This window comes from Nilaparvata lugens, chromosome 6 (assembly GCF_014356525.2).
Source record: "Nilaparvata lugens isolate BPH chromosome 6, ASM1435652v1, whole genome shotgun sequence".
Classification (NCBI taxonomy): Eukaryota; Metazoa; Arthropoda; class Insecta; order Hemiptera; family Delphacidae; genus Nilaparvata; species Nilaparvata lugens.
In genome coordinates this window covers 57,813,932-57,835,124 of record NC_052509.1, presented here as the reverse complement: position 1 = coordinate 57,835,124, position 21,193 = coordinate 57,813,932, and the positions used below count along the sequence as shown (strand labels likewise).

The following is a 21,193-nucleotide window of genomic DNA, read 5'->3' as shown; positions in this document are numbered from 1 at the left end:
GTCATTTGGAATTCTAGTGATAGACAATTTCTAGAAGGCAGATAAAACTTAGAAGCTATATCAGTATTTTTTCAGAAATTTTGTAACGTTCATAGGCAAGTACCGCACAGAGCTCATAACACAATATTTAGATAATTATTCCAATCATAATCAATACAATAATTATTACACTGATCTATAATGAAATATGACAGAGGAAATCTGAAAGAGGAAAACTAGGCTTAGCTTGTACTATCCCTCTTTCAGATTGTAGATTGCTCTTTCATAATGTAACAATATCGGGGCACCGAGCTTCGTTCCTTATTTATTTATGGACTTTTGATACAGTAAATCGAACACAATTCTGTAGAATTATTAGGACTAACAGGCACAGCCCAAAACTGTTTCTTTCCTGAATTTTGATTTATACACTATAAATAGTCCAGAAAGTAGGTTATGTACTAAACACTTGAATTCAGGTTCAATTTTCTGTTCAAACATTTGAAAACAAAGAAATTATAATTTAGATTATATACAAACCAAATTGAATAACAAAATAACACTCACTAATCACTTGAAATTGTCAAATAATGATCAAATTTGAAAATTATGATATACTCTAGTTTAGGAGGATTATCATGTCATGTCAACAAATCAGATTAATGTTGTCTAGCTAAAATTTCTCGCTGATTGCTTATGATTACACAGCTGGAAATAATTCTGTCTCTCCCACACAGGCACACGCATCTTCTGTTATCGAAAGACGACAAAATTATCATCTGTTTTGCAAGGATGAATTATCCTTATAATGTCGTTCAGCGAGTTCTCCAAAGAATGAGACCTAGTGCAATCGAATCTTTATATCATAAACCTACTATGTTCCAAATTTCGTGAGAATCGTTAGAGCCGTTTTCGAGATCCGTAAAACATAAATAACCAGATATAAAAATAACCAGATATATAAATTAATACAGAAATTGCTCGCTTAATATAATAGGATACCAAGGAACTGATATGCTCATTTAGTCATTAAAGTGAATTTTAGGACTTTGTAGGTAATGTATGATAGTTTTATTGAATAATACTGTATATCTTGATTATTTTTAGTGTGAAAAGTTGTGAACTTCAAAATGTTAAATCGGAAATTTTTTCTCAGGTTTTTTATTCATGTAATTGTATATTTTCATGTCCAATTCATTTTCCCTTTAGATAAAAAAATCAAAGTTCACAAAAACCAGGAAGACGTATAAATAATATCGAGTAATATAAATACTAAAAAATAGGATTAATAAATATCAAAATTAAATGGGAACAGATTGTGATTCATAATAATCTAATGTGGTTGAGATGATCTTGGTCTATGCCCAATACAATGGGAAGGAAGTTGTGCGGGTAGCCTATTGTATGCCGTGATTTCACATCACCTCGATTTATGCTTAGTCAGCAAAAATCTTATCACTGATCAAGAGCTCAGCAACTTGGAAGTTAAGCGGGTAGCCTACGCTTTCGCCGTCTTTTATATAGTTTATAGAACTACAGTATTGATTTATGAATAATATTTTGTTTGAGCTTTGAAGTAATTATTGAATTTTTTCAATTAGTTTGAAAAATATAATTATTTATTTATTAGGTTAGCAAAAACAATACAACAATCGGAAAAGAAAAAATGTTATGATTGTAATATCATTTTCACACCAGTATTCTCCTACAATTCTAGTTCTGCTCATTGGCCGAGCGAAGTGAGGTATAAGATTTAAGTCGACGGTTTGGCATTTCTCTTAATGTTTAAATGTTTATATGTTTTTATGTTGCGCATTTACCACGAAATGCGGTAATAGATTTTCATGAAAATTGACAGGTATGTTCCTTTTTGAATTGCGCGTCGACGTATATACAAGGTTTTTGGAAATTTTTCATTTCAAGGATAATATAAAAGGAAAAAGGAGCCTCCTTCATACGCCAATATTACCGTGAAAATCAGACTATAGAATTATTCATCATAAATCAGCTGTCTAGTGCACTATAATACTACCCGTTCAAAAACATCGAACATCTTGAAAATTGTATCTTTCCATCAACGTTGTAGACAGTTGCAGCCAGACCTGATAACAGCGCTCACACTCACATTCCGGGACGACACGTCACGGTACGATAGGACAGAAAGCTCTATATTTATTTAGGATTTTTTCTAGACATTTAAAATTGATAAATTTTTTATTAATTTTTGAGAAAACATAACAACAGGTCAATGTAACTTACTGAGCGCGAGGTCTACTGTTCACAGAACTACTAGTTGATAATACAAAATATTTATATAACGTTGCTCTGCAGAGATTTACAAGTCTCTCTAATCCCCAAATAAATTTCAAAACACTGTATTTTTAAAATTCACAGCCCACAAGATCCAACTCCGTATTTATCTGGTTATAAGTTAAGCCTCTTCTCAACCCTCTTTTCAAAACAGGGACAACGTTTTTTATCGTGAGATGCCGATAAGACCGTTCTAGAGAGTCGAGGGTTGACAATCCTTCCGCTTGTCATGCCAGGCGCCTTATCATTGACTTTTGTGACCTCATCTTGTGGCCCTCTCGAACAATCTTCCATAATATAAACACGCTAGAAAACACTGACTGCCCGGAGAACCTACCTCATCTGATGATAAATGAGGCCGACCTTGGTATACTATTGATTTATTTCTTTCTATATAGCAATCGACAGCGCGTACTGTACGGCAGTTTGAATAGAGAACTATTTCGAGCAGAGAGAATAAAACTAAATAAACTTCTCAAAACTAAACTAACTTCTTATCCTATCTGTTCTTATTCAAAGTGAACTATAATAGTCTCATAAGTCTAATCCTAATCCAGTCTAAGTCTAAGTCTAATCCAGTAGTACAAAAACAGTGAACCTATCATATACGATCATGTAGTGAACCATAAAATAAATAGGTAGTCTCTTTAACACTGGTTCTTATTCCAAGAGTACTATAATTTGTTTTGTACTACATTATAATATACATTGTCATTTGTGATACTATATATATTATTTCAATTATCAAAGATTTATAAGAATTGAATGAAAAATTACACTACTATACAATACATTTTGATTTCCCCAATTTTGTTTGAATATTGTTCATGTTTTTATAACGATAATACATTTTGATTTTCCCAATTTTGTTCGAAAATTATTCATGTTTTATAACGATAAATAATAATAGAGTTCCTCATTTACTGTCTGTAACCTAATCAATATACTTCGAATCAATTTTATGAGTTTCGGATATGGAAGTATATTTTTTAGACCTACGTAGTACGCATTGATACCGAACACAATATTGTAATGAATCATATAATTAGTCTTATAATTGGTGTTGTGATAGCCTTTATAATTACTCTATAAATACCCATCGAAGATTAAAACAGTGTCTATCAAGGAATAGCTTCAAATAGATCATTAGATTTGTTCCTCTAAAATCAAAATGTTGATTGTTGTGCGTTAATGACTTACTTATCTTTTAATTAATATTTAACAATAATTGAATGATTTCATGACAAATTATTAGGAACAAATAAAGAATCAATTAGAAATTTTATGTCAAATTGTTTGATTTTGAACGTTTAAAAATACAATTAATTAAACTGTAATTAACAGTTATCGCCATATATTTTGAGATATCTGTTTTTTGTTGATACTAGTGGAATAGTGGGGATTTGTGTTCAATTTCAAAATAATACACTTCATTTGTGTCCATTCTTCATTGAAAAAATTCAAATTAACCTCAGCTACTGTCTTGGATAAAGAATCCAGCGCTAGGAATTAACTGTACTTGAGAGTTCACATTCTACATCGTGTAAATTCAAGACAATCAATATGAATAAGTTACGATTATTCCCATACATAGATCTCTTCAAACATGGGGAGAGAATATGACAAAGATTTGATGCAACATACAGTTTAGAAACAACAGTTTAATACAAAAAAGAGATGTGAGAATTTCACCTATAAGAACCACTCAAAAAATGCATTTATTTTTAAGTAAATAAAAATGAATAAGTTATGAATAGTTTTATTTTCATACCCAGATACTTTCAAACATGGGATGAGAATTTGGCAAGTATGTGATTCAACATATAGTTTAGAAACAACAGCTTGATACAGATGGGAGATTTGAGAATAATTTCACCTTCAAGAACTCCTCAAAAATATTCACTCCATGTGAAGATGAATACAGCATTTACTTTTGGAATGAATCAACTATTTTACTTTTAGGATAGGTTGAAACGAATAACATTATACAAAAAAAGTATACCAAAACTAAACAAAAAGATTCTCAAACTGTTTTAATTCAGACATCTTAAAAAGTTTTATTGTGTTTGTAATATTATTTAGAACGTAATTCATTTTTCCTAGTTGAATTTTCGGCTCACATAATAGCGGCACCATACGATGCTGATAAAAGGAAGCATCCAATGACATTTGACCTATCCTATTTTTTAGCCCTGATCCAAAGTTCATCTTTCAGAACCAAACCGATAAATATGTCGTTCCACTCATTCTAAATGCCATTAATCATTGATAATATTGTCTTTTGAAACTAGAAGCTTTTGTGAAAATGTTGGAGTACAAAAGGTTCAAGCATTCACTGAGATATTAAAAAGTCTTTTGTGTCTCGGGACCGAATTTAATCACGTAATCGACGAGAAATCATGGGCATGTTATGTGATGTAAAAATGTTTATACGAAATTATTTTCCGCCTCTGCTGATGATATCAGTTTTGAGTTTGGCAAGAACTCTTTTAAACTCAACTGGATAACACACGTATTTAGTATTTATTTCAAAACTTGGAAACTATGATGAAAATCAATATCATACTTTCATGAAAATTATGTTTTGAAATGAATTGATAGAGATAGAATGATGTAAGTTACCCAGTGCATCCCGTTAGAGTCAGCAAGGAGCTCATAAACTCCCATTAGTGGGGTTGGCCCGAAGCCGAATTTCGTTTCTGTAGACAGGTTAGCCAACCGCTGCTACCTCATCTCCTCCTGAAAAGATAAACAAATACAATCAATATCAAGTTTAATATATCAATAATATACTCAATATAAGCGTATGGTATCACAGTGGTTAGGGAGTTGGATCAAGTCTCCAAGTGGTTCTTCCAACGGGAGTAGCAGGAATTGATTGATGAAACATTTTGCATTTATTCGTCAAAGCCCCATTGTTCACTCATTCTGTGCTTGAGTTACTCACAGATTCCTCAAAAAAGTCTAACAACCATTCAATAAATTTCTTGAGGCGCCGAGTGAAAAAATTTAGTCATCAATGTGGAGCAAATGATATAAATAGGGTTGGTTGAGTCATAATTTAGCAGTTCTTCATATTTCTTTGTGAATCGCTGTGACTTTTAGGTCTTTCCGAGTTGTAGAAGGAGGAAATATAAAAGTTAAAATGTCATTCAGGGGAAACATAAAATATAAATTCAGCTAGCGTGAAAACTAAAATAGATACAAGCACACTACAGAACAGCGACATCCGAGAAGCAATAAAGTCATTCACAGAGACAAAAGCAAGTTCAGTATGAACTTACTGGAGTGAATTTTAGTGCGGCTTCTACCAAACAATTTGAAATTCGTATTTGAGATGAGATATAGTTGAAACGTTGCCTAAACAAGTGAGAAATAAAGAATAAAATCAGCAATAAGCCTCCGAAATTACAGGAAATACAGATAATTAAATTCTACTTTGTATTGTTCTGAGGATAATTTGTCATAATTTAATCATAGTTTTTGTGATTTTATAACTGAAACTATGTTTTTTAAAATGCAACTATTTTACTGCAAAACTTCCATTCTAAATGAAACTTGGATGAGGGAATTAAAAAAATGAAAAAATATATCACTGTAGGCCAACTATAGACTAGAAAGACTATATCTATAAAGTCTATAGCCTATAAAGACTGAATAGTCTTCTCGCCTTGGCGGAATATGATAGAATACTTTTTACTGTGCGAATATGCTTAACAATAAAACTATTAATGTACATATTATTCTGCAGTCTAAGTATAATTTCACATGAATAATGGTTGAAATAGTTTGATAGATCCTTCAAGGAACAAGATTTTTACAACCAGCGGATGGATGATGGTTCTGGAAAGTACCTTTTTTTAAATTTTACAATACCTTAAGTAGATATCCCATGGTATAGGGCTTTTATGTCGCAACTTTTACTGTTATCTCAAGCTGATAGTCCACGTAGTTCTTTCTTGTAAAGCTTTATGACGCTGGTATTTTCTCATATTGTGCCGTTCATACACTCTTACCCGGTCAAAACAGTAAAAATCGACAATAATCGGCTTGAGATAACAGTAAAAGTTGCGACATAAACGCCCTATACCATGGTATATCTACTTACGCTATTGCTTCTCTATGATTTTACTCAGGGAATCCAGGTGACAATTTGATTGTATAGTAAGAGATGGTGTGGTATATGTCCATAATTGAAAGAAAAAGACGTTGATGTTGTCTAATGATATTGACATCAACGTATTTCTCTTTCAACCGGAAATATATTAGTTATAAAAATGAGGTGAAAACCATGAACATCCAAATTTATATTGCAAAGAACGACTCTGGTCGCTTAAATTATTCCGATGTATTACGGTAGGTATACGGTAGATTATACGGTAGGTATTTGAGGATTTAATATAGATTAATCTACTTTTAAATACTGTAAATCATTGTACAGTACCCTACTTTACTTCAATGGTCAACTTGAAAATGTGACCGGTGCGGTCACGAAACTATGGTCGTGTACCGAATAAAACTGTGTAGAATTTGACAACATATTTGTTTTGAATGAAAAAGACTAAGAAATTGTCAAAAAAACACTGATTTATTGATAATTAGAAAGACCGGTTTCGGTTATTACACCATTGTCAATCTCTGATAAACAGATTGTTTATAAATCAGTGGTTTTTTGACAATTTCTTAGTTTTTTTCATTCAATTTGAATAATTACCACAATATCAACTTCTCAACTACACAAAAACATATTTGTGTATTTATTCAATTATGGAACGGTTCTACAATATTGACAATGACTCAGTCGAATTTATATTTTATTGAATTCATTGTTATATCATAGCTTTATCTTCATTGATTGCTGAAGAGCAATAGATGCTTTTGATTTGATGTTTTTGGTTTGCCAGATAACCTATGTTAGTTTTATTAGATTGATTTGGCTTGAAATATTGGTATAAACAGTGTAGTACACAACTCTAAACATTGTACAGCGTTGGATAATATTGCTGTAGTCTACGTCCTAGCTCAGAACTCTTTCTTATAATAACAATATATTTCTGTGTTGTATTGAAGGTGATGTGGTAGACATAAGCTACATATTGAATGAGAACGATTTGATTTGTCAAAACCACTAATTTATCAAAACAACTGTAACGTTTCATCTCAACTGAACTGAGCATCCAACTTGACTGTGATTGGACGAGAGTTAGTAGACAAGCCTACCTACACTTAGACGAGTCTAGTCTCGGCCAATCATAGTCGAGCTCAACCTTCATTGGTCAACAGTTAATGACCAATCGTAGGGCTTCACGCATACCATATTACCATAGAGAAACAATAGCGTAAATAGATATCCCATGTTATAGGGCGTTTATGTCGCAACTTTTACTGTTATCTCAATCCGATTACTGTTGATTATTGTCGAATTTCACTGTTTTGTGGGGGTGAGAGTGGATGAACGGCACAATATGAGAGACTGCCAGTGTCACACAGCTTCACGGGAAATAATTACATTAACTATTGGCTTGAGATAACAGTAAAAGTTGCAACATAAACGCCCTATACCATCTGATATCTATCTACGCTATTGTTTGCGAGGAGAGAGCACCTCTCCTTCATCACTTCATATATTCATTTTCACCATCAACTCTATCAAGGAATGTTTTAGAAGTAGTTTTCTAAGTATTATTTTCTTTCTTTTCAAACGTTAGTTTTAGTATCTTTTTTTTGTGTTTTGATTGAATTGTATACTGTACTTATTGTTGGAAACATATTTGGGTCATTACCTGTTGTTTCCGATGTGATATTGTGAATAAATATTGCTAATATTGCTATTCCATGGTATATCTACTTATGCTATTGTTTCTCTATGATATTACTAAAATTCTGATGCTCAATAGTTAAGCTTTCAGTTTACTTGAGGTTGATAACTGTGTAACAACTGAGGCTAGTACCTCAAATTATTTTAATATTTTTTGGGATATCAAGTAGTTTTCTTTCAGTACCTATACATGATTTTTTTCAAAAAGTGAGTCCAATATTTTCAATAATATTATTCATTTCTAATATTTATGAAAAGAATACGGTATATTGCTACACCTCCCCATTCTAATACCCAGTAAAGTATTGGGGTTGAAATACTCCTGCTTGACATTGCATTTATTCGGCTTAAGGGTTGGAGAAGTAGGTAATAAACAGTAGAGAAGAAAGTAATTTTCTACAATTTATTATATATTATTACTGTGCGAAATATGCAGCCCCGCTGAGAACATTATTACTCCATGCAGCACATTTCTTCTAAGACTTGAGTTTTTAGCTTAGTTTCAAGCAGTAATTTGTTATTGAAATCCTATAAAGGTCATAATCACAAGAAGACTTATTTTCTCCTGATCGGTTCATTGACAAGTACTGACAAATTTGAAGTCAAAATTTCGCTACTATCACGGAAATAGATAAGTCATTTTTGACAAACCTGTCAATCTATCATCAGCTGTCAAGGAGAGTAACAGTGGGCTACATTAGACAAAGAGAGAAAATGACATGTTGTGACCAATCTGAATGAGCAGTATAATATCTTAATATATAGAACACTATAAATACCTATTTGAGGCTAGCTGTAGTACTGTATATATAACTGTCTATAGTGAGATTCAAGTTATGATTGCAATATTCGATTAACAATGATGTTGTAATCCTTGTCTAACATTTGACAAAGCAGATATTATTATCCTTTCTAGTTCTGCAACGCTGCCAGATCGTGTTTCAACAATGTAGAAATATAATTATTAACAAAATATTTAATCTCAATTATAAAAATTCACATTGAAAAACATATTTCTTGACGCATAAAATGTAATTGATTATTTTAAACAAGAATGATCATTTGATATCACATCAACTATCTACACTCTTTAGAAGGCAGTGGCAAGCCAGCTGTTCTCCTACCTTTCTCCACTGCCATTATAACGTGAATGTCCACATATATAACAAGTTCACATATCTATATATATAAAAGCGAAATGGCACTCACTCACTGACTGACTGACTGACTCACTCACTCACTCACTAGCAGTACTAAAAATCTACCGGACCAAAAACGTTCAAATTTGGTAGGTATGTTCAGTTGGCCCTTTAGAGGCGCACTAAGAAATCTTTTGCAATATTTCAACTCTAAGGGTTGTTTTTAAGGGTTTAAAGTTCGTCTTTTAGAATGTATATTCTTCTTCTCCCAATCTCTTAATTATAATTGAAATTTCCATATCATATGTTACTATAGAACTATAATCTAGATAGAGTACCTCTTCGAAACAGTTGTTAACTGGCAACTAAATTAATAATTTTGTCAGGTTGGCATTAAGTTGAGTTGACTTTGTTAGGTTGGCACCAAGTTGAAGATTTAAATGCATTTATCGCGGAAAAATTGATTGAGCACTGCTACTTCAATCCTGGAAATATTATATTACTAGCCGTCAGGCTCGCTTCGCTCGCCATATCCGTTTAGCCAGACGTTTAGTCTGGCCCCCGACTGGATTGTCCTAACATATGATAAAAATGCTCAAATGAAAAATGCAGGTGAGCGAAGCGAGCCTGCTGATTTCATTCTTGGACGATCCAGTCGGGGGTCTAGGGGGCGGAGCCCCCTGGCTAGACGGATATGGCGAGCGAAGCGAGCCTGACGGCTAGTATTTCATATAACAACCCAATGGTGAGGTCCACGTTATAATGGCAGTGGAGAAAGATAGAACAACGTTGCCGATCCTCTGTCTTCTCAATGCCTTCTATAGAGGGTAGCTGATACAGAATTATTAATGTAATATTAATTGTTCATTCTCGTTTGAAATAATCAGTTATATCTTATTAAGAAAGAAATTATATTTTTCAATAATTTCATAATGAACTTTCCTGATATTAAGATGTAATATTTTGTCAATAAATTATTATTTCTACATTGTTAAAAGCCGATCTGACAACAGAGCAAAGCGAGAGAGAGAGAGAGAGAGTGAGAGAGAGAGAGATAGCGCTATCTGCTTTGTTGAATGAAAGACAAGGATAGCGATACCATTGCTAATCAAACACTGCCATTATAACGTGGACCTCACTATAGCTGTAATATACACAGTACATGAATGATACACCCGGCAATACTAATAAGAACAATAATATAATCTATCAATTGACAGCTAAATAATAACAATAGTCATAAGTATGACATGTTGAATATTGATACAGTATAGTCACACAATATAGTGATGGCAGTAATAATGTGAAATATTGATAGTAATCACAAGTGTGTCAAATTTGTTGTAGTGTCAGAAAGAGATATAAATATAAATATAGTGTAGGCATGAATAGGTTTATAATATTGAATTTGCGAAAGTTTTACTTCCAAGAAACCGGGCCTATTTAAAGTGGCACGTGTTGATGCGACATTCAGACGTCTCAATTAAAATGTTTGTCCACAATTCTGCGAAATTCGCCGAATGTCGCTCGTAGCAAACCGCATGCGATTCGTCGTGCCCTGCGGCGGTTGTTCAAATCGAAACTACCGCTAAGAATTCAATGCGGAACGCAGAAGAAGACTAGGAAGACGCCAGTTTGGGGACAATCTCTTAGACTATTATCAGAGAAAACCTATACCTAGATTGTTTATTCCATGCTATTATTTACTTCCTCAGTAGAGGTGACAATAGGATCGGTTGCTATAAATATATAAGCGAAATGGCACTCACTGACTGACTGACTCACTCACTCAATCACTCGCAGAACTAAAAATCTACCGGACCAAAAACGTTCAAATTTGGTAGATATGTTCAGTTTTGGCCCTTTAGAGGCGCACTATGAACGGATTTGAAAAAAATTCCAAAGATACGCCCAAAATCTGCGTTTTTTCCAGCGTTTTTTAGCGTTTTCTCAGCTTTATCGAGAACAAATGAACAGAAAATGTTCAAATTTAGTACAGAAGCTCACCTAGGGTGTAATAATGTTGTGTTATAAGGAATTTGTAATAACGTCAAAGATACACCCAAAATTAGCGTTTTTTTCTTGCTATTTATCAGATTTAACGAGAACAAATGAACAGAAATTGTTCAAATTTAGTACAGAAGTTAAGCTAGGGTGTAATAATGTTGTGTTAGAAGGAATTTGAAATAACGCCAAAGATACGCCCAAAATCTGCTTTACTCCAACGTTTTTTTTGCGTTTTCTCAGCTTTATCGAGAACAAATTAACAGAAAATGTTCAAATTTACTACAGAAGCTCAGCTGGGGTGTAATAATGTTGTGATAGAAGGAATTTGAAATAACGTCAAAGATACGCCTAAAATTAGCGTTTTCGCAGTTCTTTCATCGAGTAATAGACAGAAAATGTTCAAATTTGGTACAGAGGTTTAGCTAGGGTCTAAATATTTTTTGATGAGGTGACTTTAATATTTCATCAAAAATACGCCCAAAATCAGCGTTTTTCTCAGCTTTTATAAAAATGGAAACATTTTATATACCAAAGATTAAAATATGATAAAACTATCTAATATTGTCATTGTTATCATTGATAGTCATGAAACCTGCAAAAATTAGTTCCATACGCTTTCTTGGAAACTCCTGTCTACAAAAGATCTTGCTAATCATGTATGTAGATATCTATAATAAGCTATAGACCAGTTGAACTACATAAACACACTGTCGTCAATATTCTGGGGAGATATTTAATCTGAAAGTGAACAAAGGTGAAAGCAAATATTGTAGTAGGCCTGTTATCACATACACTAATCAAAGCTTACAGCGGTAATCTCGCAAACATCAAAAGAATTGAGTTCGGTGCGCGGATATCAAAGAGAATATGAATTTCGCTTCTATTATCAGCTATGCGGATTTCTAATTCAAGGAAATCGATTGGAATATTGATAATAATACATGGGCATTGATGGATTACAGGCACAAGAGAGAAGTACAAAGCAAAAGAGAACTTATTTTTGGATAATGGTTTTCATGTAAATCTAATATTGATACCTCATTGAGGTGAATCTCAATTAACAACATTTTTATAATGAGGGTTGATATGAATTGGTTTGAGTTACAAACTTATTATCAGCATTTTCATAATGCAAAAAAGGGCGGGCTGTCAGAGCCATCGCCAGGGCGCGGAATCGGGAACATTGTAGAGATATTTATAAAGGTCTTCGCATTCTAACTCTATATTCATTAAATTATATTGCAATGCTTACTATTTCTGAAAGCGAATCCAGGGAAAATGGAGTTGAGAAATGTAATTCATTCTTATAATACAAGATCCAATCATACGTTCAATGTAACACGAAGCTGACTGCATAAAAATGATCAAAGTCCCTCGAATGTTGCAATTAAATTTATGAATAGGCTTCCTATTGAGGTGAGGCAACTTAATCACAGGAGGTTCAAACAGATTTTAGAAATATTTCTCTTGAAAACCCCCTTTTACTCAGTTAAAGAGTTTATCGACATGAAAATGAATGTAGAAGATTTCAATATTTAGAATTTATAAATATTATTGTTATATGAATAGCATTAATACACCGTACATGTTTTTATTGTAAATGTGACTTTGTACTGTTTTTATTAGCAGTATTTGTATTGACTGAGTGTTGTTTTGTTACTGTTATATTGTCTGGCCTATATGTCAAATATTGTGACATCCTTTTTTTGGCTTATAAATTTATTTATTTATTCACATGAGAAACTGAAGAGAGCAGAAGTTTGTTGTATCATAAGAGCCCTACCTCCAGCCCAATGAAGAGTTCATGAAAAACAATCAAAAAGTCTCTAACACAATGAAGAGATTATGAAAAAACAACCAAATACATTGATATTCGATACTCTTTGTGGCTACATTTTGACGTGTAACTCATTTGAATAAATGTGGAAAAAATTCTCAAATTTTCAAATTGATTGATACAATAAATACATCATCAAAATGATAGGGAGAGAAAAATAAGGTAGCCTTGTGCTATTCCTCTCTCAAATTTAGATAAGGATACACATAATCCGGAATAGGCTTAAATTTATTTTGACTGTTGGAATTTGTTGAATATTTACAAGACTATGTAGACAAGAAGAAACTAGAAAATCTCTAATTACATTACTGGAGCCAACGATTTTCTGATTCATAAGCTGAACGTAGTATTATCATCACTCCAATTTTGAATCTTTATAGCCTGTAATTTTGATGATGCACTTTAGAATCAGGAATCAATTACATGCTCTCAAATTGAATAAAGCACAATAATTATGTCAGCCTCTATACCAATTATGCGCCTCCTTCACAGTTCATAAAGCTTGAATGGTTCCGAAATAAGTATAAGATTTCCACACCAAGCCTTCACAACACTATTAAAAATTCAACTTCTATTGTGGTGAATATTCATGGGCGATAGTTGCAGCTTCACCGATGAACGGACAAGACATGATTTTTTGAAATTGTCTATTCAGAATTTCCGATTAAAGAGAAAAATTCTTTATTAATTCTGGATTGAAGATATTAAGGAAAATATTGAAAAATAATATCAATGAACGTAGTTCCAAACAATTGAGGGCTTGAGTTTGAATATGAAATGGTTATTTCAACATCCTATACCATGGTTATTTCAACATCCTGTACTAGCAATTTCTGTTCATATGTTTGTATTTCACGGGATCTCGAAACCGGCCTTGAAACGGCTGAAATGGACTTCTCTGATTTGGTTCACGTGAAGTTAATCAGGATTTAAATTTATCCGGCTTTTGTGCGATTGGATGTTTAGATGTTTATATGTTTGTATTTCACGGGATCCAAACAATTGAGGGCTTGAGTTTGAATATGAAATGGTTATTTCAACATCCTATACCATGGTTATTTCAACATCCTATACCATGGTTATTTCAACATCCTGTAGCAATTTCTGTTCATATTTTTAGATGCTCATATGTTTGTTTTTCACGGGATCTCGAAAACGGCCTTGAAACGGCTGAAATGGACTTCTCTGATTTGGTTCACGTGAAGTTAATCAGCTTTTGTGCAACCGGGCTTTTGTGAGGGAAATTTGTGCATTCCTCTGGGAATTAATATCAATTTAAATAGAACATTTCTGTATTAATGTTATTATAGTTTATCCTTTCGTAATACATTTTTTATGCTTTTGTACTCCAGAACGAAGCTCGGTCCCCGATATTGCTACTAAAACCTTGAATTCACTATATCAACAAATTTACTTCCATGGAATAATCGAAAATTGCATGAATCGGATTACTTAGTGATAGCACAGACAAGATTTGTATCCGTGGTGTTAGCAATAAATTATCTAGCAATAAATTATAATAATGCCCGCTAATCACAAGTTTTTCTCAAGTGTTTCAGAGAATAATATCTCATCTAACATGGAACACAGCAAGTTACTTCTTCTCTAAAAAATATCAATAATAATGATATCTAATCAAAGTTACTTTGTTAACGATTGGTTACTTGATAAACCTTGGAGTTTTCTTATCTTATCTTCACAGGAAGAATTATTATAGCCTATGTTGAGAACGCGTGTTGAAACATGTTGAAAACATTATACTTATCTTCATGAGTATAGTCTACGGAATTTCAGAATTCGATCATACTATTTGGCTACATCTATATGAATTCACTTACAATGAATCATCATCGTTTTACGGTTATTGGTCTATATTTACGATTTCCTGTACTTAAATAACTCAAATCGTTTTCCTTGTTATCAACAATTTTTTTCAAGTAGAATGAGAAAAGTTTTGAAGAACGATGATTCACATAGTAACAAAGTTTGGAGTTTGGATCAAATGTGCTGAATATCAGTTTGAATTTCTCTTTATTGCGGACGAGCAGGTAACCCGTGGTTCGCAATGAAACTTGACAATCTGAAAACTTGACCTACTGAAATCTTGTAGAATTTAAAATAGGCCTTCTACCATCCTCGGTAAATTGAGAATCTATAAGCAATTTCTAGTTAATCAGTTGAGTAGTTCAGAAGTGATGATGCGTCATTTGTGAAATTCCTATCCCGTACGTGTATTATAAGCCAGTTCTTTCTTTTATAGATGATACCCACATGAGTGATTATACAGTTTATATCGTGAAGTGTTTAATTTCGTACAGTATTTCATAAAGAGGAGCTCCTAGTTTCTTTCAACGAATAACAAGGTAGAAGGTATTGTAGTAATACTGTGATAAAATATTATTCTAGGCGCCTAATTCTAAATTCAAACAAATCAAATCAAATCAAATAATTTTTATTTTGACAGTATAGCATAATACATACAATAAATAAAATGAGACACGTTTGAATTAACAATAATGAATGAATACTGCAATTTGTTTAAGATAATCTCGAAAATAATAGGCCTAATAGAACAGCAAGCCTATTATCAATATGACAATGCTCAGACGATGAGTTACCTACAGACTGAGATGATAGGTTATTTGGTAGCTGGGGTTTTTACGTTGAATTATCAACTGAATATAACTGTCTATTCTTTCAAATTATAAGTATTGACAGAATAGGCTAATCTCTGTGGATTACTAAGAGATGAGAGAGTGGAAGCCTATATTCATAAATAAAAGATCTGTTATTTGGGAAGCCTCTTGTAATTTTCCTACTTTTGAATCAATAGGTAAAAACTCAAATTAAAGTTTCATGAAACCAAATTGATAATTCTATAAAGCCGGATCCACACTGAACGAACATACATGTTCGGCAAACATGTTTGTTGAGGGGCTCAGGGACGAACATTTTAAAAAGTTTGTTTGTCAAACAAAAATTATAGTTTTTCCAAACATTTTCAGTGTTTGCTGTAAATAGTTTGTTTGATGACGCTTTCACACTGGCCACGGGCAAACATTGTTTGTCTGTCAAACGTAATAAAATTTGCCCAAACTGTTTCAACAAACATGTTTGTCGAACATGTTCAGTGTGGACCCGGCTTAATGTAATTATTTTGTTACTGACAATTACTTATTCTTAAGTTCATTAATCCCTAGAAGTAGAATATTGAAGTGAGGGAGAATTAAGAGGAGAAAGATTATGATTTCATAATATGAATTATTATTATTGAATTACATCAATCTCTAGAGCAATAATTGAACAATTTATTATTATGAGTTAATAAATTCCAAGAAAACAATAATTTTGTGTCTGATCTGATAAATTCATGTTAATTGACTAATCAAAATCATTCATAGTAACCGATGAGCTTGAAGCTATTATTGATAATTTATTATTATGCTGTACTATATTATTACGGTATCTAAAGTTTTTCCAGAGAACTAATGGTTTTCCCAGACCTGGGAAATCCAAACCTTTCGATAAGTTAGCGTTCAATCCCATGAGGCGGTGACGGTAATAGTACAAGAAGTTTGTTCCGTCAAAAGTAGCCTAATACTAATATGAATTTTTGAAAGAATTTGGCAGTTTTTTAACGTGGATACGATAAATTTTAGAAACAGAAACTAATACAACGTTAACGGTAAAATCCTACGATTAGTTGGGAAGAGCTTGAATCTAGAGACTGAATATTGCTGAATCGACAGCCTAAATACCATTCAAAATGTATGATATTCAAAGACTGGAAAGGAACGGAAAATTCCATGGATGATCAAGAAGGCTAGCTTTTACTAACTTAAGTGACCTTTTGCTCCGAACAAATACCGTAGACTCTATGTCATTTTCATACAGAAACTTCATTTCTATACTGATACTTTTCTCAACCATGTCGTTATTGTGTTTTCTTCCATTACAGACATTGTCCAGAAAAGAATTATTAAATTTTTGTTAAAAAATTCAGTATCTAGTTTCCAGTACAATAACTTAGTTTTTGGAGACGTTCTCAGGCTACCGGTAAGTTAAACAATTCACAATATTTAGTTTGAATAATCAACAACACCTTAAATCAATATTGAAAAAAGGATTTATTTTTATGGGGAAGTCCTAGAAAATCATATTTACGGCTTGACGTCATCAGGCTACCGGTAAGCTAAACAATTCACAATATTTAGTTATAGGTAATAATCAACAACACCTATCAATATTGAAAAAAGGATTTGTTTTTATGGGGAAGTCCTATAAAATCATATTTACGGCTTGAGATCATTGAAAGAATTCTTAACGTTTTGTCAGTTACTTATCTCGTTCATGCCTTTGGCATGGTTTGTGCTAACTTATCTGATTGAAGTAATATTGGTATTGGACTATAGATGTTATGGCGTATTATATTGTACTTTTAATATTATATGGAACGTTCGATCAGTTATGAATGGAGCCTGAAAGTTAATATCACACGGGCAGCTCTGGTAACAATAACGGGAAATTTTGAAATCAGTCAAAAGTTACTATAGGTAAGCATGTTTGATTCGTCTCCCAATTCTACCAGAAGGTGACAGCCTTTCATCAATTGTACTGTAAGTATATTATTGTAAGGATTTCGTAATAATTAATCGAGCATTGAAATACAGTACCGTAAGTCATATCATATCAAAAAATAATTTACTTGAAACAAAATACATGTAGTTTGATCAGTGTACCTCCCATTAGCCTAATAGTTTCGGAAAGAATAACTTACTATAATGAACACAACTTTCCTATAAATTAGAGTACAAGAATACCTATCATATCAAATAAGTGCGCTAAATCACTTCTACCTTCTCATATAATGTGGGCCTACCTACTTTGCAACTTCTGTGTGTCTAACCAAGATAGATATAGAAAAACTAATTGAAATAATTCCTTCAAATAACTGACAGGGCTTCGTCTTATTTGTGAGGTTGATTTCATTAGGCTACAACATAGCCTCCAACCCTCATTTTCAGACTCTTTAAATAAAACTCACAATCGATTTTTCAACTTATGTCATAGGAATTTTGTGTTCTCTTACTGTTGAAAATTTATATTTTAGAGTCAGGGAAATTTTGTATTTTCATACTGTAACATGTCAAATGAATGCGTCAAGAAAGGAAGGTGAAAACCATGGAATGGTACCATGATACCTATATTCCTTCATGAGGAAGATATCGGTATCCCGTCATGAGGTTACCGCACTCCAGAGAGGTTTGACACCTCACATTTCAAGAATTTACCTGTTGCCCTATACCGATGTGAAGTTGATCTTGAATTTCATTAGGACATTATTCAGGAATATAGAATCTCAACTTTGAAAAATGGAAAACGACTTAAACTTACCAGTATGTTGCTGGCAAGCTGAAAGTTTCACTATAAATAAAAACCGGGTATCACCAATAATTCCTCAACACTTTTGCACAGTTCTATTCTGTTTATATTATTAACGAATAATCAAGAGAACTATCTCGCACACTATCAGCCGTGATTAGCCGTCCGTTATCGCTCCGGTGATCTTTCGGTGAAACTGACGAAAACACAAGCTGATAAATCCTGTTTACCACGAAACTTTTGGTGAAAACGACGAAACAACAAGAAACTGTTCACAATGATTTCGGAAATATTTCAAGCACTGGCTGTGAGACAAAATCGGTTACCGCGGAAAAATGTCCGATCATAACCTCAAAAACGAGAGGAAGAGAGGAGTATACGACATCGAAATAGGCGAATGCAGAGCCCGGGCAACCACTGGCCCATACGCATGCTCCTTCCTACACTAGCTCCAACAACTACCACACTAGCGGTCTCTGATGTGGATTCTGGGAAACTAAGGGGTGGAGCGAATCCTTGGAGGGGATTGGGTTTTGGATTGGGTGGGGCTTGTCTTCTTCAAAATCACCACCACCACCACGACATACGTACGCACACTCACACCAGCTCATCCTGCCGCGATTTGGAAAAACATCTTTTTCTCTCATTTCACCGAGGAATAGTATAGCTATATCCTTGCATTTCACCAGCCTTCTGCTCAGTGTTTGTGTGGACCTTTCTTAGGATCCCTTCTATTTGCATCTCTTTTTTGATCCGCTGTCGTATCCTTCTTCCTGTCAAACATTCGGAGAGGATAAAAACGCCGCCGAATATCCTGCAGCAATCCTGCTTCCTGGTTAACGCGCGACTTCTGACTTTTTCTCGAAAAAGAGAGGAGATGACGGAATTGCGTGAAAGCAAGAAGAAAAATAAATTTAACACGAAGAAGAGAGAAGATGACGGAATCGCACGAATGAGAAGAAGAGCGCTGATCCTCTGTTTCCTTGTTTAGGACCATTCTGTGTTCTCAGCATTTTTGTGTTTTCTGCTGCACGGTGATAAAAACCAAACCGAGAAGGGGTTCTGATGCTCGGATATATTAATAGTCGGTTTAACCTCTTCTATACATCTGATAAAGAGGTATAAAAAAGAAAAACATTGATTTTGATGTGATTCAAGAATCAATTATAGTCAGTTTAACCTCTTCTATACATCTGATAAAGAGGTATAAAAGAAAAATATTGATTTTGATGTGATTAATCATACCATTAATCATAGAGAATTAGGAACTAAGAACTAAGAATCAGGGAACAATTATCATGAATCTGGAACACCAATAACTGGAAATCAAGGAACAATTATCATGAATCAGGAACCAAGAATCAAGAATGAAAAATAAAAAATCAAGAGTAGAGGAGCAAAAGAATCAAGAAACATGAGTAGATAGTCAATGTTCAAGAATCAAGAAACCAAAATCAAGCACCAACACAATTTTGAGAATAGAGATTCAAGAATTACGATCAGAACCCTCTACCAGTTATCCAATCCACTCTTACAAACTCAACTCAACTCAAATCAATTCAACTCAAATCAAATGAAATCAAACTCCTGCATCCTATCACCTTGATGAGTGACCATGGAGAACAGGTGTCTTTCCTCCCCAAAAGGCTGTGTACAAGGATTCTCAGGGCTTCCAGAAACCCTCGACTAGTGACCCAATTCACTTCTACAAACTCAACTTCAACTCAATTTAACACAAATCACCTCAAGTCATATCAAAAATCAAATCACTCTTGCAACAACCTGATACTAAACTATTGTAACTCAAATCAAATCAAATTAAATCACTATTGCAACAACTGATACTACTCGTATTATGGCAACTCAGTTCAAATAAACCCAGCTCAAATCAAATCAACTGATATTGAGTTGAACTTAATGGTCATGCTTTAAACATTTCTTGCAAGGCGTGAGACGAGCAATAATTTCCACATTCACCAGATTTGCAAGGAATTGTCATTGAAATTGCTCGTTCTCTAGGTGTGGTACAGTTAGGCTCAACTCACACTTACGCGACTCAGGTTGAGAAGAGACTCGACTCTAGTCGAGAGCATGTGCTTCCAAATGGTGACACTCAGACCAGTCGATTCTAGTCTCCGCGCGACGTCACCATTTGGAAATACATGCTCTCAACTAAAGTCAAGTCTCTTCTCGACCTGAGTCGCGTAAGTGTGAGTTGAGCCCTTAGACCAGTTATAGAATAGACACGCTGGGAAGTCTAGCCTCTGAAGCCAACATCTACTGCCAAATCCACCCATCTTGACGTCACAACCAAGCTAACAACAATGCATTGTTCAACAACAATGTAAGTTAAACACCACAAACACTTACACAAAAACTCAAAAAAGTTTTCTATAATAATTTCTTTACGATGCGTGACGTCATTGCTGTGACGTCAAGATGGGCGGATTTGGCTGTAGATGTTGGCTTCATCGACTTTCAGTATGAATATACAATGAGCCGTGTCTATTCTATAACTGGTCTAAGGTTGAGCCTTAAGGTGCGTACAGATATACGCGCCGCGAACATGAACAATTCACTTTTAATCAGCTGACTATATCTGTATTTTTACAGAAACGGTAAGATACAGATATAAAAGCTTGGCATCAGCTGATTAAAAGTGAATTGCTCATGTTCGCGGCGCGTATTATATCTGTACGCACCTCAAGTATACAATATTGT

At 33.7% G+C, this 21,193-nt stretch overlaps 1 protein-coding gene across 2 annotated transcripts in view; it reads right to left on the bottom strand.

The window, feature by feature from the left end:
• The window catches only part of LOC111059298 (protein apterous), a 181,002-nt gene extending 162,065 nt beyond the window's left edge, over positions 1-18,937 (bottom strand). The window contains exons 1-2 of one of the 2 annotated variants that reach the window (XM_039431538.1): positions 18,485-18,937; positions 4,912-5,028 (exon numbers count right to left, since the gene is read on the bottom strand). In XM_039431538.1, the coding sequence (XP_039287472.1) occupies positions 4,912-4,956 (45 nt within the window). In that variant the 5' untranslated portion in view covers positions 4,957-5,028; positions 18,485-18,937. The remainder of the gene's footprint in view (positions 1-4,911; positions 5,029-18,484) is intronic. The other variant, XM_039431540.1, reaches the window with a different exon arrangement.
• Between the last annotated feature and the right edge of the window lie 2,256 nt (positions 18,938-21,193).